Source organism: Carettochelys insculpta, chromosome 5, assembly GCF_033958435.1.
Source record: "Carettochelys insculpta isolate YL-2023 chromosome 5, ASM3395843v1, whole genome shotgun sequence".
NCBI classification, from domain to species: domain Eukaryota; kingdom Metazoa; phylum Chordata; order Testudines; family Carettochelyidae; genus Carettochelys; species Carettochelys insculpta.
The window spans coordinates 70,891,187-70,913,250 of record NC_134141.1 but is presented as its reverse complement, the minus strand read 5'-3'; the positions used below and the strand labels follow the sequence as shown (position 1 = coordinate 70,913,250).

Below are 22,064 nucleotides of genomic sequence, written 5' to 3'. Positions count from 1 at the left end.
CCCACTCAGCCCGGCCACCTGCACTCACTTCAGCCACCATCAGGTATCATAGCAAAGAACAATTAACATTGTATATGGTTTTAATAACAGCAAATGCGTCCCATCAGTGTATTTTTCCGAATGCTGGTGGCTCACCTGCGAGCTGTTCACGGAACCAGTGTAACGCAGAAGGTAGATTAAGAAACACTGCCCTATAGTGGAGCACAGTCTCTGCTCAGTCACTTCTGTTTGTTTTTGTTTTCTGTTATTTGCCTTTATGCATGGCAGGAGAGGGAGGAAGGTAGCTATCTAAAGAGAAAATATACTGGTGAGTTCCTGCACTGTCAATTCATAAAAAGTGGAGAGGTGTTGCCCTGGAGCCTGTTTGAGGGATCCTCCTGTCTTTCCGTTTGGCTACTGCAAACAAGTGGCTACTAGTGCACTGCATGAAGTGGCAGCAAGAAAGCCATTAAAAAGGAATGTCAGCTTCTTGACGGCCTCACAGAAGTGCATATTGAGGTTCAGTGTTAGAAGAGGGATGTGTGGGAGAAGCAGGCAGATGTGGTACTGTGGCTGGGTTTGTGGACAGGAGCTGAAGGAAAAAGAGAATCTTTCATTGTGTGAAGAACAGCTGCAAAATTGTCAGTGTTGCATGCTTCCTTACCACTTATTTTATGTAGCATATAATAGAAAAATGGAATTTCAGCAGGAGACATGGAGTTAGTAGTAAGGTCAAGAGAGCTGATCACCCAACTGAATACTTCTGTCAACTTTATCAGCATTCAGAGTTTTCCCTTACTAAATGGTTTTTCATGTCTTATCCCCTCAGAGCTCTCCTTTCTTATTGTTCATGAATGTTGTGCTTCTTGCATCATTTCTGTTTCTGGAGGATCTGAGGAAAGCGCACAAAGAGCAATAGAGCAGTAGGGTTTTTTGTTTTTATTCAAGACCTGGGCAGAGGGTGGAAAAAGGTAGGTCTGTCTAACTTGGAGCCTACCAACTTTGACCACGTTACTCAATTTTGCTTAAGAACATAACTGCTATACTGTGTTACAGAGGTACACATTAGTCTGCTTCAGCAAAAACAAGGAGTCCAGAGGCACCTTAAAAACTAACCATTTTATTTTTGGCATAAGTTTTCCTGAATTGCAACTCACTTGTAACTCACTTCATCAGATGCATGAAGTGGAACAACTCAATATAGCTTATGCCAAAATAAAACGACTATTCTTTAAGATGTCTTTGGACTTTTTTTTTTTTTTTTACATTGTGTGGGATCAGTGGTCCATCTAGCTCGGTATGCTGTCTTGACAGTGGCTGGTACCAGGGTTTTGGCAGGAGTGTACAAAACAGGACAGCTTTCTTGACCTCCTTTCTTCTGGTAGTCAGAATTCAGTGGACATGAAAGTTGTAAAAACTTGGGTTGACAGATTCAAAGATGACGTAGTTTCAAGGTATCTGTTGCTGAAATTCCAGTTCTGCCATTTCTTAAACCAGCATTTGGTGATTTCACTACAGTGCATTGGTAGGACTACGTATCTCTTCATACATTGCTTCTATCCCTGTCCTTTTTCGTGGACTGAAGAAGCACCGTACTAAATCACGATACTGCATTTCCTGTCACTGATGCCAGTAGATCACACCCTTCAAATTGCAGATTTAAACATTAGTGATAAGTCTTAATTCTAAGATGCAAGAAGCACAGAGAGTATTTTCTGCTGATTAGAACTGCATGTTCAGCAGTCTGCCTGACTACAGAGCCTTGAGAAGATGTAATGATGCCTCAGCTAGACAGACCTGTTTCTGGATCCAAAGGGAACTCTGTAGTAAAATATTCAATATTTCTTATGGCACACGTGTAATATTACTCTATGTTCTTAAATACGTGCCTTTGAATAATTGCATAACTTTCTTATTATTGTAGCCTTTGTTCTTCCACTTGTGTAGCTGTATTGTTAAGGTAAACTCTTGTTTAACCAGTATTTGCATAACTGGCACTCTCAAATACTCGGCATAACTCACAGCCAAGTAGCTCTGGTCAGGGGACAATGGGGTAGGAGCACAGAAGAGCCTGCTGGCTGCACTCAAGTGTAGCAGGAAGAGATGCAGGGCAGTGCTCAGTGGGCTGTGACCCCTCCCAAGGGGCAAGGGCATTTCTTGCGCTCTGTATGTAAATCCCAGCCCTGACGCCACTTCTCCATGTTCCTGCTGGGCAGAGAAGTGGCGTCAGGGCTGGGGTTTGTGTACAGAGCACATGAGCAATGCCCCACCCCTCGGAGGAGGGCCAGCCCGCTCAGCACTGCCCTGCTTTTCTCCATGCTGCATGTGACTGCAGCTGGCAGGCTCCTCTGCTCTCCCACCCAGTGTGAGCTACTCTTTCTTTTTATCCAGAATATTTGATTATCTGGCAACCTCCCAGTCCCATGGATGCTGGATATCAAACTTTACTGTACATATCTGCAAGCCACTTACAGCTTCTTCAAGGCAGGGGATCCTCTGACTTTTATCTGTGATGGCATATATGTATTAATTGCTTCTTGGCCTTTTGGCGAAGATGATGTTCATTGGTCCTACCAGTAGCATTGGGAGGCTTCAGTAGGCTTAATGCAAAGGTGCAGTGAGACACAATCTCTTCCCCAATTGCTTACAGTTTATGTAGGCAAAAGGTGGGAAGAGAAACAGGCACAGACAGGACAATGACAAATTTGGCAATGGGTCTTGGATCTCATGGCTCCCATTGTGATACCCTGTCCGTGAGGCCGTGCTACCTTTCAGTGTTCTTAATGTTGTAAATAACACTTAGTTTGGACTATTCAAATATCAGAAAAAGGTGGTGGTGGTGGTGGTGATTTTTTTTACTCTGCCTAACCTCATATAGACAGTGCTGGCAAAAACCATCTTCTGTAGGGGTTTTGTGTGCAGTAGCATCGAAGATTGGGCTCTTAATGTTAAATTGTGATGGGGGGTTGGATTTGTACTTAGTATCTTTTCCTTGTTGCTGTGGGTGGGGAAGATCACAGGGAATGAAATATTAAAAGTGAATGAGCAGAGAGAGTAGTTTGGATGGGGAGGAGAAGGGAGAAATGTTTAACAAAGGAATTGATGTTTTAAATGCACAGCAATACAGTCCATCAATAATAAATGGTGTGGTACAGTGCAAATGTGCCAGATTGAGTTATTGCAGTATATGGGTTAGTTCATAGAAACACGTAAGCAAGTTGTGGTGAGGTTCACTCTTTCACGGACTTCAAAGGCTTTGAAGTATATCAGGTAGAAAAGCATATGGCTTTTTTGTGTATAAGTTCAACTCCTGAAGAGGTGAAGGGGAAATCTCATGTTCTCAATGAGATGGCAAACGTGCAACAGATGTTAGTCACATTGCTTAATGCACTCTTGGCTGGAAGGTGTTCCGTTACTTGAGCAAGGTATATGACTCTAGATAGAATAGAAAACCAGATAGTGGGGGGGGGCGGGAGAGGAAATGACTAAGAATTCCATAGAGATAGCAAACAGACGTAGAAAAGGAAGGTGGTGATTATTTAGATGTTGGTATTTGCGCTCTTGATAGTATTCTCTGCTTTACAAGGAGAAACAGGAATTAATGTAAGCATACATGTCCTGTATCATAGGAAAAATGTCTGTCTTAGCACTCATTTTGGGCTACAAGTTGGACCTCCTTGGTCTGGCACCTTTGGGACCAGACTGGTCCCGAAAGAGGGATTTTGCTTGACTGGGGTGGTCCCCTGCTGCCTGCCTGCGGCAACTGCTGCTGGCTCTACTTCCTGAATCCCAGCCCTGCAGCAGCCGCAGCAGGGCTAGGAGCAGGGTTTACTGCAGCACAGCCAGGGTGCACCAGGGCAGCCTTGAGCTGCCAGCCCTCTTGCTCACCAAGTCCCAGCCACTGGGGTTCTCAGGCCCAGAAACGCTATCTTGTTGCAAAACAAAAGTGTCCCAGTTTGGGGAGGTGCAACCTGCAATGGTTTGCATGTACGTCTAGTGCACAGTGGAAGAAGTAATGCAATGCAAGCTGCGAGTCATCATGTATAAAATAACATCTTTGCATTTGGTAATGCAACTTGAATAGCTGAATTGCACTAAAGTTAAGATATCAAACACCATGGTTCAAGTAGTAGTGCTAACTCTTTCACATTACTCATACTGTTTGTTTTACAGTCTGTTATTAACACCCCCTACGAGTACATCCTGCTCAAAAAATCCAGCCAAATTCTGCTTCCTCTTGTGCACGTAACTCTCTTTGCAAATTCATGTTACTTCAATGTATGAATCAGATAAGAGAATGTATATGTAGTATGGCTGGGTCTGGGTTCTTAAGGAAGGGACCTCTTCTGTTATCTTTGAGGCTGACAACACAAGTACAAAGTTAGCTGCTGCATCGCATTTCCTTGGTTTTTGTCCTATGAGTGAAAGTCTTTCTGCTTCCCTGTGGTGTTGAACAGTTACTAGTACTTAGGACATTTGGAGGCTGACTGCAAGAGAGTTTAGATAGAGCCTAATAAGGAATGGTGTTACTGGTAATCTTATTAAAATCTTTCCCTCTTGGAGAAGGAAGATTAAAATGTTAGCACCTTGTTCCAGTTGTGGAAAATTCAAGCATACCCAGCTGTGGAACACTGCAGTGAAATAGCAGCACCAAACCACTCCAACTAAACTCTGACTCTAATACCATAGTTGCATTATGAGGCTCATCTGGACTAGAATGAAAGGTATTTTAAAAACACATTGGCTGAAAAGTTTTAGCTTAACATATAAAAAAGTAGATACTTCTTTAATCTTAATATAAATAAGACTGTAGAGAGGCAATGGCTGCTCTGTAACTGAGAGAGAATTTTCCTGTATTACTAACAACTTGGGAAAATTCCGCTTTGAAAACTCTGTTCTTAGTGAGATCTCTGTGCAAAAGAGGCCTGTGGGTTTTTACAGTACTATTTTTTTCCCCATGTTCAGGACTTTCATGTAGAGGATTTTGCTCATTCCAGAACCATGTTTGTCTTTCATATGAGACCAACCAATGGAAAGTTTCACCCCCAATTATGACTTACATGCATAAGCTTTATGTAACTGAGGCTGGGGCTGGTTTGAGAAATCTTGGGGAGTGGCCCTGACAAGTCCTATTTTTGGGGTGGTTTGCCCTAATCAAGTAACTTTTGAGAGCACCCCACATGCCCAGAGCACTTGGCTGGCAGACTGATTTTGTTTTAGGAAAGTGTTTCTCCTTCATACAGGTGCAAGTACATTAAGGTGCTTTAAGTAGTTAGAATTCCTCTTTGGCCTCCCCCCGGTCTCTGAAGGCTGTAATAGATCAGCAGCTGTGCATGGGAGTTTATACGTGGGCTGCATAAAGTGGTGTTTTATATGTGCGCACACTAGCAAATGATAAACTTAGATGCAAAGATTCTGACATCCTGAAAGAACTAAATATCCAACTGTATTTGGAACAAAGTTTAATGCAGCAGAGGTGGGGGAGAGAAATTCAAGTTGAAATTCACTTTTTCTTCCCCTCCCTCTTCTCTCCCCCCACCCCCACCCCCGAAAATAACCAGGAATGGAGAACTCTAAAGCTGTAGGTTGCAGAGAGAGTCCAGGAAGAGGAAGTTAGGTAGGGAGTATTAAATGCACCACAGCTCTACAGCCTTCGTTTTCCATGCTTCCACTCTGTGGACTGGACTGGCTGTTGCAACCTCTTGACCACCCTAAGTGGGTATTCTAACCAGTGCTTAATTTTGTAATTAAAGCAATGCCAAGTGCTCTGGCTGTTGTCACGTGCATAACTGATGCCGGAAGCCGAGAGGTGCAGGGGCTCAGCCCTGGGACAAATTGTGCACTGTATGGTGTCTGACACATTACAGTGGCCTTCTCTTTGCTAGGTGATTGGGGGACATTCAGGCCTCACAGGTCTACCCTGCCGTTTCATAGCTGTTTAGATGGTGGTCCTTGTGCAATACCATTGCAGCGCTGGAGAGAAGTGGAAGTTCTTGTTCTTTCTCTCTCTCAGCTTTTACCCTTGATGAAGAAAGCAGAGCCCTAGTGAGAAGCAGTTAGTGACCACTTCTGGCAGATTATGACAGAAACAAGGAATGGATTTAATGGGACAGAAATAAACATTTTCACATTTCTTCATGGGTCTTCACCAAGCAGCGAGAGCGGCCCTCCACCCAAGCAGTACCAACAGACTGAAATTTGGGTTTAAGAAACCAGAGGCAAATTAGTCAGCTCTTAGAGAAGCAATAAGTTAGTCATGGAGCATAGATGTTACGCTTATTAGGGAATTAGTGTGGGTGGCTATATGGAAAAGCACGTTTTGTGTGGTGTCATTAAAGCCATCTGAGCTGTTAACCTCAGACTCAATGAAGGGCTGAGCAGACTTACACAGATTTTTCCTTCAGCTGGGACATAAATCTTTCTTCGTGTGCAGACCGTTGCAGATGTCTTTCAAAAATATTAACGTTACTCTTCTGTTTGTAGATAAATAGGTTTTGCAGTCTTGTGTTATAACAGCTTTGTGGAAGCTTGGTTTGTTGAGGCACAGCAAACTACTCGTGAGACAATGCCCAGGGTGTCCCCTTCTGGGGTGCTGGGCTGAACTGAATATAAAAAAAACTGGAAATGGGATACTAGGTTCACTATACTAGACAAAAGCAGTGACTTTCTGAAGGGAAGAACTTCATATATTGTCTTTCAGTTTTGGCAGTGGCCCAGACATATGAATTTAACAGACTGTTTGATTGCAGCTGGTCCCAAGCTTGCTGTGTAACTGATTTTAGCAGAGAAGCACTGTTGGAAAATTCCAGTCAGACAGTACCCAGTGGGAACATGTGGAACTCAAATAGTGAATGCTCTGTATGTGCAAGAATGTAATGCTTACTCGGACAGATGAAACATTAAAACTAAGGAGTGTTGTGTGTTTTGAAGAGGGTTTGGCGTAAGGAGAGGAGAAATAGCAAGGGAAATCTTCACTTTTATTTGCTAATAGCAAGAAGGGCATAAAGTTAATGGTTAACTCCTTAACTCTTGTATTTCAAAGCTGAATGGTAAGAAACAAAAGTTGTTTTGCGCTAGAGTGGTGGCTAACTGAAACTAAGACCCTCAAGGACTGCTAGAAACTGAAGGGATTCATAGTGCTGGGAAATGTTCACTAATACATTTTGAAGCAATAGTTGAAGCTCTCTAATCTGTAAATCTCTAGTCCATCAAACTCTGTAATCCAGCGTTATTTTAGTTAGTTGGACAGTCATTTATAATGGGTGTGGCCAAGTTTCCCCATGGTCCCATAAAGTTTGTTTATAGCCACCAGCCTAGGCTCTCAGTGTTTTGTGCTGTTATTTCATTGTCCGTTAAGAGCCCAGTAAACTGCGGAAGTTGGTAATGTTCTAGAAAGTATTGACCTTCTGTCACCCCACGAATTCTCTCATACAGCACCAGTCAGGTTCTGAGGGGGCTAGACAAGACTGGTTCAACCTGTACTTTGAATCTCTTGGTCATGTACTTAAAATTGCTTAGCCGTTTATTTTTTTGCTGCTGTATGATGCATGTAGTTTGTCAAGTGTGAACACACAGCTATTGATACCACTTATTTCAGTTTTAAAATACCCTTTAGACTGTTCATCAGTATTTCTTTTTCTCTTCACTGTTAAGGAGAGAGCTGCAAAATGCCATTTAAATAAAAATAAGATACCTCTACAAAGTTCTAGAAACCCTAACAAATAAAGTAACAACATAATTGGTTTGCTTCCTCTTGTGAAGGGTGGAGGGTCTGATTTCTCTTGTGTTGAGTTTAAATAACAAACATTTAAGAGGCCATTTGTAAGCACCATAAAAAGATACAAACCTCCAGGTAAGCTTTGCAAGCCACCTCTTAAATAAGCGAAGTTTATTCTAACCTTGTCTTGTTCAAAGGTAAGCAGCAGAAACGTAGCTCTTAAAAGACTAACAAAATGATTTATTTGGTGGGACAAATCCACTTCATCAGATCTCATGGAGTGGGTCTGTCCCACAAAAGCTCATCACCGAATAAATCATTGTAAGTGCTACATTTCTGCTGCATTGTTTTGTTGGAGTACAGACTAACACAGCTACCTCTCTCTTATTGTTCAAACTTGTGTTCTTCTTATAAGCCACCTGCTTTATTTACTTCCTTCCTGTAATATATAGGTTCTGTAGCTGCTAGTAGACTTGAAGGTATCAGATCTCCCAGTTTACAAAGACTAAGACCAAATACTGAATAAATAAAATGCCAATTGTCAAATAATTAAAGAGTAGTAGCTAGTCACTGCTTCCTTAATTAATTGATGCTTTGCTGGTTTTACTGCACTTTAAGGTTGTTGAAGAGGGTATGCTGAATTTTCTTTCCATGTTCACTATTTGCTCACTGCTTCCTTTGCCTCGCCCCCACTTCCTCCTCCACCCCCCCCCACCCCAAACCTCTCCCATAGAAACTGCTTCTCTCATGGAAGATAGTGACATGGGAATTCCTTGCCTCTGCAGGTGATTTTTCAAAGTGTTGAGAAGATTAATGGAGGGTGTTGTGGGTTTCAGTGATTATATACAGAGCCCATTTCTTTTTGGGCCTCATTTCCCATTGCTGTCCTCCAGTATTCTGGGTTTCCTGCTAGCTTAAGAACTCCATTTTCAGTCGCCCTTAGCTAGAATGTGTGTTAAAGTTTCAGGAATAGGGGTACACCAGATAAATTTTGCTATAGGAGTGAACCCAGAATGGGCTCGGTGGGCAGCTGTTCAGTCCTTGATTGTTCTTAGTCTACAGCTGTGTGAATGATTTTGAGATGAATTTCCCCTCTAATTTCCCTTGTTGTCTTCCAGATAACGATTATCTTTAAAGCATACCAAGACTGCACAGATCAGAAGGTGTACCAGGCAGTGACTGATGACCTACCAGCAGCTTTTGTAGATGGCACAACAAGCGGTGGTGATAGTGACACCAAGAGCTTGCGCATTGTGGAGAAAGTCAGTGGCAGATACGTGGAGATGCACGCCAGGTACATTGGAACCACTGTGTTTGTGCGCCAAGTGGGGCGTTACCTAACGCTGGCCATTAGCATGCCAGAAGAGCTGGCCATGGCTTATGAAGAAAGCCAGGACCTGCAGCTGTGTGTGAATGGCTGCCCCTCAAGTGAACGCATTGATGATAGTGGTCACTTACCGCTACCCGTTATGGGGCAGCTTCTTCCTCATGCTGTCTCTGCTCATCCCCGATCCATGTACACACTGGAGAGTGCCACTGCCAAATGCCAGGAGAAGATGCTGGTGAAGGACCTCTATTTTTACTCTTGCATGTTTGATCTGCTCACCACTGGTGATGCTAACTTCACGGCAGCAGCTCATAGTGCCTTGCAGGATGTAGAGGCACTGCACCCAAGGAAAGAGCGCTGGCATATCTTCCCCAACAATGGAAATGGGGGCATTGGCAAGAATAGTAAAATGTCTGTTAGTCTTGGACTTGTGTGCTTAATCCTTGTTGCGTTTTTGTAGGTTTTTTTGTCTATAACAAAATTTTAAAATATATATTGTCATAATATATTGAGTAAAGCTAAGAGTATATATGTATATACCGTGTATATGAAAGGGATGTTTGTCTTGGGACACCCGCCAGATTGTACATATCCTGTTGCTGTTTTTTCGTGTACGTTGGATGTAGTATTCATTGATTGTATCAATTTGTTTTGCAGTTGGTGAAAAGTTTTATAATGTCCCTGCATTGGGACCTCATAGAAAGCACTTTATTTTTTATATATTAACTATTTATGTGTGTATCTGGGTAATATGTATAATACAAATGTACATACGCCACACCCAGTGCTCCCTCTAAGTATTATGTGGTTTAACAGCCTTTATATGTAATTGCTTTTATTTCCTATGTTCTTCTTTCAATCCCAAGCCCACCAGTTTTGTGAATACAGTACTAACTTGCTGTTCTTTAAGTAGATTGTTCAGAACTGCGTCTTTTCCTGGCCAGAGTAACAGATTATCCTTGCTTCCTCCCTTAGTGAAAATGAAACTCCTCTATTTACACTAAAACATACCTTCTTGTACTCTGTCTACGATTTCTACAGCAGTCGTGCTGTAAGTAGGACAGCTGGGGATGTTTCTCTAGCTCATTCTGGCATGGTTTTAATTGCCTAGCTTATGATTGAAATATCCCCCTTCCCTCATGACCATTATAATTTCATTTCATCAAAGTATAGAAATGTGGAGACTTTTATCTCGGCTTACAGAAAGCAACTGAGATTTTAAACATTGCATAGGACTAGTTAGTAAAATTGATTTTTGTCTCTGTAGGATGTCAAGGAGTGTGCTGGGAATTTTTGCCTTTGCACGTGCACCTCCCCTGCCTAGCTCTCCACCTTCTTATGAGGTTAATCAATATCCTTCAGTGTGAGTCCAAGTCACTGGAGAAGTTTGAAGTGACATAAGAAATTCCCTTCAGTGAGCAGCACTCCTACCAATTCTGTTAACATGTAAGAAGAGGGGAACTCCACCAGAGTTCTCATGCAGGATGGGGGTAAAGGTCAACAGCTGGTTCACTAAATCAATCTAGTGCCTTAAATTATTGCAAGAAAGAGGTAGTAAAATTTTTCAATGGTAAAAAAACACAGGTATGCCACTCCAGACCTCATCTGCTGACTATGGTCTAAGTATTTCTGTTGCATTCTGTTTTCGCTTGGGAGCAATTTTAGTAGACATGAATGAGTCTCTAGCATCCTAAGGGTATGTCTACACTGCAATGTAAAACCCATGGGAATGAATTTCAGAGCCCAGGCCTACAGACTCAGGGTTGGGGGTTGACTTTGTGGCGCTAAAAGTCAGTGCTCTGAACCTATTCCCCTCCAAGTTTCCAAGCCTGTGTTCCAGACCCAGGCTGGTTTGTTGTGGCTATTTTTAGTACTGTAATGCAAGACCTAGTCTGTAAACTCAGACACTGAAACTTGCTGGGGAGTGGGGGGGGGCAGTCTTGGGCTAAGGGAGCTGCGTGTATTGTACATGAATAACTGATTGGAATAGTCTTGCTTTCATTATTGTAGAGTTCAGTAATCGAACTTTACTAAGTGCTTGTTGCTTGGGTAGTATGAGAGGTATTTGAAAGTGAAATCTCTTCTGTTTTTGCAGGTAATGGTGAGGGCCTAAACAGACTAGGGATGGTCACCTTTTAACAATTGCTGGAACTCTTGGTTGACAGAGAGACTTGACACTGGAATGAATGGAAGATTTATGTATGGGAATGCTGTTCTGAAAACCAATTAAATTAGCTTGGTTTGGCTAGCCAGTGTGGAAGGCAGAACTGTGTACCGGACAAGAATCGTCTCTAATCTGCTCGGTTGTCCTATCCTGGCCGTACTGTTTAAACATAGTTAGCTGGAAAGTCAAGGAATCCTGTGGTACCTTGAAGACTAAATATTTTATTGTGGAAGAAGTTTTCATGAGTTGCAGCTGACTTCATCAGACTCGTGACAGGAATGAAATGGATAGCAGGGATATAGAGATGGGAATGTGACATCAGAGCTAATTCAACCTGCATGGATGTGGAGAAGGTGGTGAGAATATCTAACATGGAAAATTACAATAGGATCATTCACCTGTGCATCTACTAATGTGATAAAAATCCTCTTGTGCCAACAGTGCCCCTCAGCCATGTACATTGCACAAACTGGACTGTCTGTGCAACAGAATAAATGGACATGAATCACACCAAGAATAGTAATGTACAAAAACCAGAGGGAGAACTTTTTAACCTTCCTGGACACACAGACTTGAAAGTTGCCATCCTCAAGCAAAAAAGCTTCAAAAAGAGACTGACTGCAATATGAAACTGCTGAGTTGAAATTCATATGCAAATTTGACATCAGAATGGGTCTGAATAGCATCTGGGAATGTTTTTTTCATTACAAGAGTGATTTTCCACTTTAAGTGCTCTGAGCATGTTATCCACATCCACCCTGATTGAATTAGCTCTGATGTAACACTCCCATCACTGTATTCCCCACTAGCTGTTTCTTTTTCTTTTGCTTCATGCATCTGACAAAATGAGTTGCAATTCAAGAAAGCTTATTCCGGACTTTCTGTTGAAACACTTCCTGGCACTTAGCTGGAAATGGTTTCCCAACTCCTCTAGGTAATGTGGTTTCTGACGTAGTGTACAAGTTAGTAGAGGAGGGCAACATTCCTGTTTTGCTGCTCTAACATTCTGCATGGTGGGGAAGGGGAATCCATACACTTTGGGTCACTGAATTTCTCTATTAGTAGACTGAGTTAAAGTATTGTGAAATAATTTTGGAGGCTAAACCTACAGTTGCTGCCCCAATACAAATAGCTGGTAAATGATGCTGGCCTGCTGGCTAGTTTCCTGTGTTCCCCAGTCCCACGAATATCTGTATATACACTAGTAGCCAATTGTGAGCCCCCTAGACAAGTAATATTTCAGAACTGTAGTGCGTCCTTTAAAGCATTTTCGTTTTCTTGTTCCTGCTGTGGGATTTCTTGAGAGAATGTTATTTGCACATGTTGTTTCTTGAAGTCCACCCTAGCCAAAAGAGCTTTATTTAATGCCAAACATCTGGATATTTTGAAGCTTAGTGAATGGTCTCTGGGGAGAGCTTATGCTTAGACAGAACACTGGTTTTCACAGACACTCCAACTGACTGTCTTTTAGAAGGCTTCAGATTTTATTTTTGTGCCTGGAAACCCCACAATGTGTCAGTCTTTGCAAAACCTTCTAGATGTGGTTCATGGATATACCAGTAAGTAAATGTTTGTGTAAAAGAGTGACTGTGCAGTGTGTAAATACTTTAAGTTATTATGATAGAAGAATAAAGTTACATATCATTCTGTGGAATGTTTGTAATGTGGTATTAGTGACCTCTGGTGGCTTGATAGAGAAACTTGTACACATGCAGTTACAGAAGCTGGTAACCCTTAGGCCCGCAGACCTGTATTTTCTGCAAGTCATTTGCTATACAAGACCATGCTGTACCCAACCTCCATGCTCACTTACACAGTTATTTGCCTCTTATAAATTCTTTGCCAGTTATAAGATAAGGGTAGTGAAATTTATGATCAGTATTGATGAAACAAGCTAAGTTAAGTGAGTACATTGTGTGGCTACTGATCTCGGGATACATCCGCTTAGCATCTCATTTAGGGACTCTTCCCCTGCATTTCGTGGACACAATTGGCAAATTGTAAACTCGGCAGTCTTCTCTTGTTGCTTCTGTTTCAAGAAAGATGATACATTTCATCAGTGTTTCCTATTCTGCAGCTGTGCAATGTGTCTCAAATCAGAAAAATCTTTGAAAGATGGAGAAAATTTACCACAAACTGTAGGTGGATGTTGGTATGTTTTTTTTTTTTTTTTTTTTTTTTAAAAAAAAGCCCTATGTCTGTGGACTTCACAAATGCATGGTATTTTTGGATCTCAGATTTCCGAAATGTTCATAGAACATATTTTAGATAGAAAGCTAACAGTATGTTGCATCCAACCCCTATGGCACTCAGTCAAAGTTGGATTATAATTAACTGCTTTTTGCAAAGAGTAAGGCCCAATAAATACAAGTTCGAATATTCTTCTTGCAATATTTAATAGGGCTAGAATTGGTAACTAGTTACATCTAATACAGCAGATGCCCCATTTAGAAAAGTTGTAGATAGAGGAGATTTTAAATGCATGTGTATCCCCAATATGTAGAGCAGGCTGACGGCAGCTTCCCGAGAATATAGTTGTTGAATGTGTGTATGATATACCATTTCTCGCTCTGTAGAAGCTCATACATTAAAGCACAGAGAGCAACTTTTTTTTTCTTTTCTTTTTAAAAAAAAAAAACCTGGCACTTTGATTTTTCATTATGTTTGGTGGTATGAACACTATTTTTCATAGCACAGGCGACTCTTCGTAGAACTGAAAAGGTTCATCATACACCAATGCCACTGCCAACATTTTAACTGCTAAATGGGTGCTCCTTCCTCTGGTGGGTGACCCTCCCTGGACCCCCTCCTCCCATAGGCACCAATCACCTGTCGTTCACAGAATTAAATAAACATAAGCTTTGCTGTAGCACTTGTCATGAACAGATTTCTCAAACTGAAGCAGATTCATCTTCATAACATTGTGAGATGATCATGATCTCCATTTTGCAAATGAAGAAACTGAGGCACGGAGTGACTTTCTGCAGGCCACACAGCCAAAGAACCCAAGATTTAATCCCTTGCTAGTGTCTTAACTGTACGTTCAGTGCCTTGTGCAGTAGTTCGGGGTGGGGTTGGCAGGGAAGGACCTTTTGAGTTTTCTTGTAATAACCTGTCCCCCTTCCCAAAATGCCTTGTAAGATAAACCTTGCACCCTGTAGACTTTGAACAGATTGTGGGCCTCATGCCATAAGAGAGAAAGCAAATTCCAAGGACAAGGCCACTTCTGTGAAAATGCGCTGGCCGTAGACCATTGGTGGATAAACTAAGGTGCTGCTCAAGTTAAAAAGTTCATCTCCCTGTAAAAGAAAACAATGATCTTGGTAAATAGAGCCCAAGCCATTTGTACTGGTGTGTGTAATTCATGTATATTGCATATTGTCATGACTTGAGATTATTACAAATGTCACTGTGTAATGAGACAAGATGGGTGAGGTAGTATTTTCTATTGCAGGGGTCCACAGAGGTTTTTCAGAGCATACATCAGCTCATCTAGGTGTTTTGCATAGTTTTTCACCAGGCTATGTTAGCAAAGTCAATACAAATTAAAATGTCATCCTGGCAAAATGACTCAAGTAAGCAAGTTCTCAGTGACAAATGTGCTGTCACTTTTGTATTGTCTGATATTGCGAACAGTTTTTAAGCGAGATGATATTTGGGATATGCAAGACAAATCCTTCTCCTGAAACGGGTACAGTACAGTAAATTCTTTAATATCCAGCAGCCCTAATCCCAGGAGATGTTCAAATGTTCTGCATAATGGAGAGGTATACCTAGCAAAGCATAACACTAAGGAAAAACAAGATTAGATATTAAAAAAACAAAATGTATGCAGAGTACTTTACCACCAATAGTATTGTACACTGTAAATATACATTTGAGCATCTGAAGAAGTGAGTTAACTCACGAAAGCTCATGCTCTAAACTTTTCTGTTAGTCTATAAGGTGCCACAGGACCCTTCGTTGCTCTGTAAATATACTGTATTTAGTTGTGTTTACTTTCACTATACTGCACTTATGCAAAACATAACTCAAATTTAATTCTGGTTAAAATGCTGGTTATTGAAGAGTTCCAGATGATAAATGCCAGATACGAAAGAGTTTACTGTAGTTTGGGAAAGTTGAGAACCCTTTTTCTATTGGACCAACTTCTGTGGGTGAGACAGATGCTCTGAAGAGCTGTGTGTAGCTTGAGAGCTGCTTTCATTAGTAGACGTTGAAGATGTTACCTCACTGACTGACCCTGGTTTTCTAAGATCTTGAGACCAGCCTCCTTTGAAGGGGGCATGTAAACGAGCCCCAGCAGTAAATAGCAATGAGGTGCTGCGCTGCATGTGCAGCACCTCATTAGTATAATTCTCACCACACGAACTTCGAAGTGCTGGCAAGCCACGTAGCCGCGGGCACTACGAGCTACCTGCACAGCTTCAGAGTTCCTTTACTCCCAAATGCTTTGGGAGTGAGGGCACTTTGAAGTGCCCATGGCTACACAGCTGCCCCTTTGAAGTTTGCATGGTGAGAATTATGCTAATGAGGTACGCCTCATCTGCAGCGCAGCACCTCATTGCTACTCACGGATCATGCTAGTTTACTTGCCCCCCTTCAAAGGAGGGGGCTGGTGTAGAAGAGTCCTAACAGAGCAACACTGTAACTTATCTAGGTCATGCTCGGAGATGCATGTTAATGACACAATTTTAGGCATTCATTGTTCTGATGAGTTTTCTTAATGTGCTGATTCTCTCCACCTCCACAATAAGGCTAATTTGTGTCATATAGTAACAGAAAATCAGCTAAAATTATGCAGGTATTTATTGTAGTACTGTCACAAAAAACAATCACATCTGATTCAACTTGTTTGAGAATTACTTTGAGACTAAATGTTGCTGATTAGACACTCAATGGGGAGCGGGCAAGATTGATTAGAGTGCTTGAACACGGAGCCAGTAACCAGCTGTAAAAATACCTTCAGTATATGCAGTTTTATGAAGTGTTTGTGCATCTGGGATAAAAATAACCCCTATTTGTGACAATTATTATATGAAAACAATATGTAAAAAATCCCCACAAAAGGAAGAATGCTACATGCTCTCAAGCTGACCCATTGTTTGAAGGGATCTGCCATTTCATTATTTACCAATCACTAGCCTTGCAGAACGGACTGGAAAACAAGGCATTGAGCATGGATTGTAAGTGATCAAGGGGTTCACTTTGTTGGATGACATCAGTACCTCACCCCCAAGGTTTCTCAACCTACAGGAAAAGGGAAGAGCTCCGGGCTTGGTTGGAGACGGGTGGGTGTGCACAGTGCATTAGAGCGCCTTTCCCCAGAGACATTGAAAGAAACCCCCGTTAGCCGGTGGCCAGGTAATGTGCGGTGAGGTACTCCCCTGGGTCCTAAGAAACCCAGTTTTTTTACTGTTAGAGCAGGGAGCTCCTAGCACTCTCACCCACGGCCAGGCTGTAGTAACCAAATGGTTAAAGTTCTTTTTGTTGTGCCGGCTGTGTTGCAGTAATAAAAGGGTTAACAAAATGGTTAGGCTCGGAGCTTAACTAGTTACAAGTTTATTTAAGCTACAGTTATAAGTGTGTGGTTACAAAAGGCTATTGTTTACTTCTTATATGCTAGCAAAGTACAGGTGTTAACAAGTTACTTTACAATCCAATACAAAGATATCTGTTACCATCTAACACAATGATATCTTGATACTAGTTACAGAGCTCTAATTCTTTAGCTGTGCACAAAAAAAGTCAGAGACCTAGCATGGGTGTATCTTACCCTCTCTGCGTCTCTCAATACCAGTGTAGCCAAGCCGGATCGGTCACTCAATTCCGCGGAAAGACGAATACGAGGTTGGGCGTCCCCAGTAGTGGACCTCGGCAGGCACTCACCTGACCCGACCAGCAGGAAGTTGGTTGAATGCACTCAAAGTTAGAGTTCTGCTGGACCCATCTTTTATACCCCTTTTGGGTTATGTATTCTCTTTCTTATCTACGGTGCCAGATCATACTGGTCTGTCTTTGTGATGCCAGTTTGTTACAAGGGCATTTCTACTTAGTTTGCACTTGTAAGACAAGAGATAAGCAACTTAGGAGTACAGGACATTCTTTTGTGCGGGCAGGGCACGTCCCCTTCTGGGTGATTGTGTGTGTGCATCATATTGATCAATGCCAGCTGGGGTGATTTCTGAGGGTCCCCCCCCGGTTGTTGACAGTCTGGCCTGTTAGCCTTCTAGCTGTACTTTCTGCTTCTCAGGGTCACGATAAGCTAGCATATCTGGGCCTCAATGAGGGCATCAAAGACTGTGCTGTCAGCAGCCATTTCCGTGCCCTGTGTGCTCCTCGGTGGGGGGGGGGGGCAGCGAGCAAGCTGGCTTGTAAGGGGGAGACTTTGTCTGGCTACAACCCCCAAACGGGCAGTATGCACAGAAGGATGCCCTTGGTCCTGGCCGGGCCCTGTGGCAGTAAGGCAAGCTAAAGCGGGAAATAATGTGAAGTGGATAGGAAGCGAGACTGAGATGGGGACATAGAGGTTAAGACACCAGAGGCAAATTTGAGAGACCACATTGCATCTTATGGCAACGCATCTCAGCACTTCACCCTTAGCTTTGACCACTATGCCTCACTTTTATGTCCCCTATCATGCTGCCCTGGAAACAAGTACTCATCTCTCTGCTCCCTTCTTTCACCTGTTAGTTCCCACAACTTCCAGGGCCAGATTTAGACTGAACTGTTCTGAGAAGGCAACAACCAGCGATGCTGAGTTTGCGCTGAGAACTGCCTGAGTGCAAGGACTCGCCTAGCCAGTTTTCAGTGCGAGCTTGGTGCTAGGGGCAGGTCTGCGTTACTGCTTAGGATGACACAATGTACATTGCTTGGGTGTGAAAAAGCCCCCGCCCCACTGAGCAATGCAAGTTACACCTGCCTAAGCACCAGTGCAGACAGCATTGTCTCATCAGGAAGTGCTCTTGGGGAGCTGAATTGAGTCTGCTGAAAGAGAACTCTTGTCAGCACATTCTAGATCAAAGATGCAGCAGCATGTTTATGTCCCCGGATTCATAAATACCCTGTTAATTTACAGCCTGGAAGCATAACAGACAGGCATTGCAATGCCTTACTGTTAATGAGACCCTACCAAATTCATGGCTATTAAAAACATGTCACAGCCTGAGATCTTGTGTGTGTGCACGCACAGGTGCTTTTGCCCCATACTATGCAGATTTCATGGGAAAGACACATTGAGCTGCCTTCAGAGCTGAGCAGCTGGAAGGCAACAATTTTTGGCCAGATAGACAACTCTCAAGGCAAGACCCCTCCACTACAGTATGGTATGGTATGGTCACCCTTATGTCTGTGCAGCTACCTTCAGAGCCGGGTGCCCAAAGAATGGCAACTGCCAACAGCACGTAGCTCTGCAGGCAGCAATGCAGAGGTAAGGGTGGCAATACCATACCATGTCACCCTTATCTCTGTGCTGCTGCTGGCACAGGCTCCACCTAGCCCCTATCCTGCTGCCCAGCTTTGATGGCAGCTCTACCAGTAGCAGCAGGGTAAGAAGGGTAGCAGTACTGCAATCCCCCTGCCAATGAGTTTGTGGGCGCCCCATGATTCCAGTGCTGAAATTTCAGCTTTAAATAGCTGGAATCATGAAATGTGATTTTTTTTTTTTTAAATCCTGTGAGTTTTAAATTAACCAAAATGTACCGTGGAATTACCTAAGGCCTGACCTATGAAACAGCGAGACAATCGGTGGGATGAAACGAGGCTCCACAAATGTGCCTAGGCTCACTATACAATTTGTGTGGAGACAGACAGCCTAACAATTGGACCACCCTGCCCACCAAAAAAAAAAAAGCTAGCTTGCTAAGTGGGGAGCCGCTTAAGCTATCCACGCTGAGAGGGTGACAAGCAAGGTGTATCCTAAGCCCCACCTGTTACGCAGTTAGGTACCTCAGTCTGGGCTTCAGGGACGGTTACCTATTTCTGTCAACTGGCTTCGGGATTACGGTGGGTTAGGCACCTCAGCCAGTCCTGTGAGAAACACCAGAAGAGGTGGCAAAACGTACAGCTTTAAATTCTAGGGTTTAGCACACTCATCCTGCAAGTGACTGACTCAGTTTCAGGTCCACTCTGTGTAAGGGAACTGGTCCCTGTGTTCCCTAATGCCCTGGCTGTAACACTTTCACCTTTAAATGAGTCGCTAAGTATTGATTCAAAGTGAGACAGGAAAGGGTGAAGGAGCTACACCGCATGCTACCTGATGGCTCTGATTAGAAAGCACTCCTGACAAGAATGTGACATGTACATAATTGCTCCCTCAGGCACAGAAGGGTATGGCAGATGCAGGGGTCTCTGAAGTCCCTGGGCTAAAAGTTATGAAAGTGATGGCATCTTCGCCTGGGCCTGAGCTAGTGGCTATGATCTGAGCCCACCTATTGGATGTGATGCCACATGCTAAATAGGCAGAGCTAGGCTAGCTTCCCTCTTTGTGGCTTGTCCTGCATCTTAGCTATTAGCTACGTGTTCAGATGCCCAAAAATGAGGCCACAGTGCACTTGGCGAGATGGACATGGGCACCTAGGAGACTTTAGAGCAGAACGTTCGGTACCAAGTGATTTTAGACACCTACAGAGTTATGTGACAGTCATCCAGGCATTGCGTGGATCATAGCAGTACCCGACACCTGGGACTTGGGTGCCTAAAGCTGGGGTTTAGGGACCTAAGGCTCTTTGTGGATGAGAGGCGCTCCATGCTTTTATATATATGTTAAGGGGTTCTGACTAGTTTCCCTCATGTGTCCTCACCCCTTCCAGTAGAAGGGTCATGACCCCCCCTTTTTTAAAGAAGTGCTAACCTCTTTTTGCAACAGGCCTTTAAAAATTCAGTGGCGGGGGCGGGACTGTTGAGCTAGCAAAGTGTCTCATTTTTGACGCAAGTGCCATATTTTTCCTGTGGAACATAGATTTTTGAAATTTCCTTTCTATTGCTTTTATTGAGCAGGAAAGCTTGAGCAGCGTGCCAAAAATCACAACTGCGCAGGCTGGGCTCAGACTCCAGCACAGACTGTGCTAGGAAGTCCAGGCAGCTGCAGCAATGGAAGGAGGACGACACTCAGGAACAGCTTTTGAGCCAGCACATGGGCCCAGCCACTCAGCTCCATTCCCCCAGAAAAAAAATTACAATATTCGCTAAGGAAGACTCCCTCTAACTTCCTACTGCAGGGGACTCCCAAAACTATATATGTATATATTTTTGGTAGCTTGACAGATAAATACTCAATGATACACATATGAGACTATGGAATTGGGGAAACGGAGAACTTCCCTATCTGCCTCCAACCTGTCTTCGCTTCCCGGCAAAAATAAGAGATTAAAAATTGAGAGCCAGAATGCTTTGTATGAAGAGCAAAGGCTAGTCAGTGCTGCGCTTTTGCCATAAGGCTGCTCGAATTAGTTATGTGTACTAAGTCAACACTGGATTTTTTGCTAGGTAGAGGAAATACATTTTAAAAATGCCATTCCAGACATTGATATGTAATGTAACTATGGCAAGGATGGTATGCCAGGGGAGAGTGGTAATGTTGCAGAATTTCTGGACATGGCTGTTGTTCGGTGAGTGACTTTGGGGGGGGTGGGGGGCGTGGTGTCTGTGAGTCAATATTCCTTCACTAAGAGATAGGAGCCAATAGCATGCAAGGTGGTTGAACAGGGTATGTTTGTAAAGCACTGCAAAGTAGAAGTATATCTAACAGAATTAAAACTGTGAGACAATGGAAACATGAACATGAACATGAACTACATTGTGACAGGAAGATTTAGTAAAGCAGATACAATAGATGGTGATTCTCAGTCTCTCAAAGAGCATCTTCACTAAGGGTGTGTCTACACTTGCATTCCTCTTTCGAAAGAGGTATGAAAATGAGGCAAATCGAAAAAGCAAATAATGTATAAATTTGCATATTCAGTGTATCATTTGCATATTCTAATTTCAAAAGACCATCTTTCAAAAGAAGAAAGCCAGTGTCGATGTTGCTCTTTTGAAAGTTAATCCATCTTTGAAAGAATCCTTCTTCCCTTTATTTAATGGGAAGAAGGATTCTTTCGAAGATGGGAGTTTACTGTCAAAAGAGCAGCATCCACACTGGCTTTCTTCTTTTGAAAGAAGCTCTTTTGACATTAGAATATGCAAATGAGGTGCCAAATATGCAAATTTAAGCCTCATTTGCATTTTTATTTACCTCATTTGCATACCTCTTTCTAAAGAGGCGTGCAAGTGTAGCCGCATCATAAGAGTGTCATGCTCAGATAGAGTAAGTCTGCCTAAGCTCACCCATATACCCAGAGGAAACCTACTTTACTATGGAAATTAAACCCTCTTTGCTCACACTTCCCTGGTTGGCACACTGGACCCCCACCCCCGCAGAGTATCAAACAATTGCAACCCATAATCAATGGAATGCTTTCTGGAATCCCCTCTTTTGGCCCTCAAAAAAACCCCAACCTGTTCCAACTAATAAGCTGCAGCAAGCACCCCACAGACCAGAAGAGTGCACCAATGCAAAGCAGCACCAAGCACAAAACCTGTAGACCTCTCTCCCTTCATTGGTATGATGAACACTACCACCCACTTTACAAGATCCATGGGTCTTATACAGGCCAATCAAAACAAGTAAATGTACCTCATGGAGGGCACTAAGTACCCTAACAACAACAGGCGCTGGACCAATCCCTGCACTCCAGAATGGCCTCACTCCAGAAACTGATAAAAGACAAAAATCACACATCACCTGTGGGACCTTTCAGGCCTCATTCTCAAAGGAAATCTGCACAACACCGTCAGATGATGAGCCTGGAAGCTTACATTGATAATTTTGCTAGATA

General features: G+C 42.9%; 1 protein-coding gene across 4 annotated transcripts in view; it reads left to right on the top strand.

Moving 5' to 3' along the window:
• The window catches only part of RGMB (repulsive guidance molecule BMP co-receptor b), a 31,282-nt gene extending 18,512 nt beyond the window's left edge, over positions 1–12,770 (top strand). For all 4 annotated transcript variants that reach the window (XM_074995287.1, XM_074995288.1, XM_074995286.1 and 1 more), the window contains exon 5: positions 8,815–12,770. In XM_074995287.1, coding sequence (XP_074851388.1) covers positions 8,815–9,483 — 669 coding nt within the window. In that variant the 3' untranslated portion in view covers positions 9,484–12,770. The remainder of the gene's footprint in view (positions 1–8,814) is intronic.
• The last annotated feature ends 9,294 nt before the right edge of the window (positions 12,771–22,064 follow it).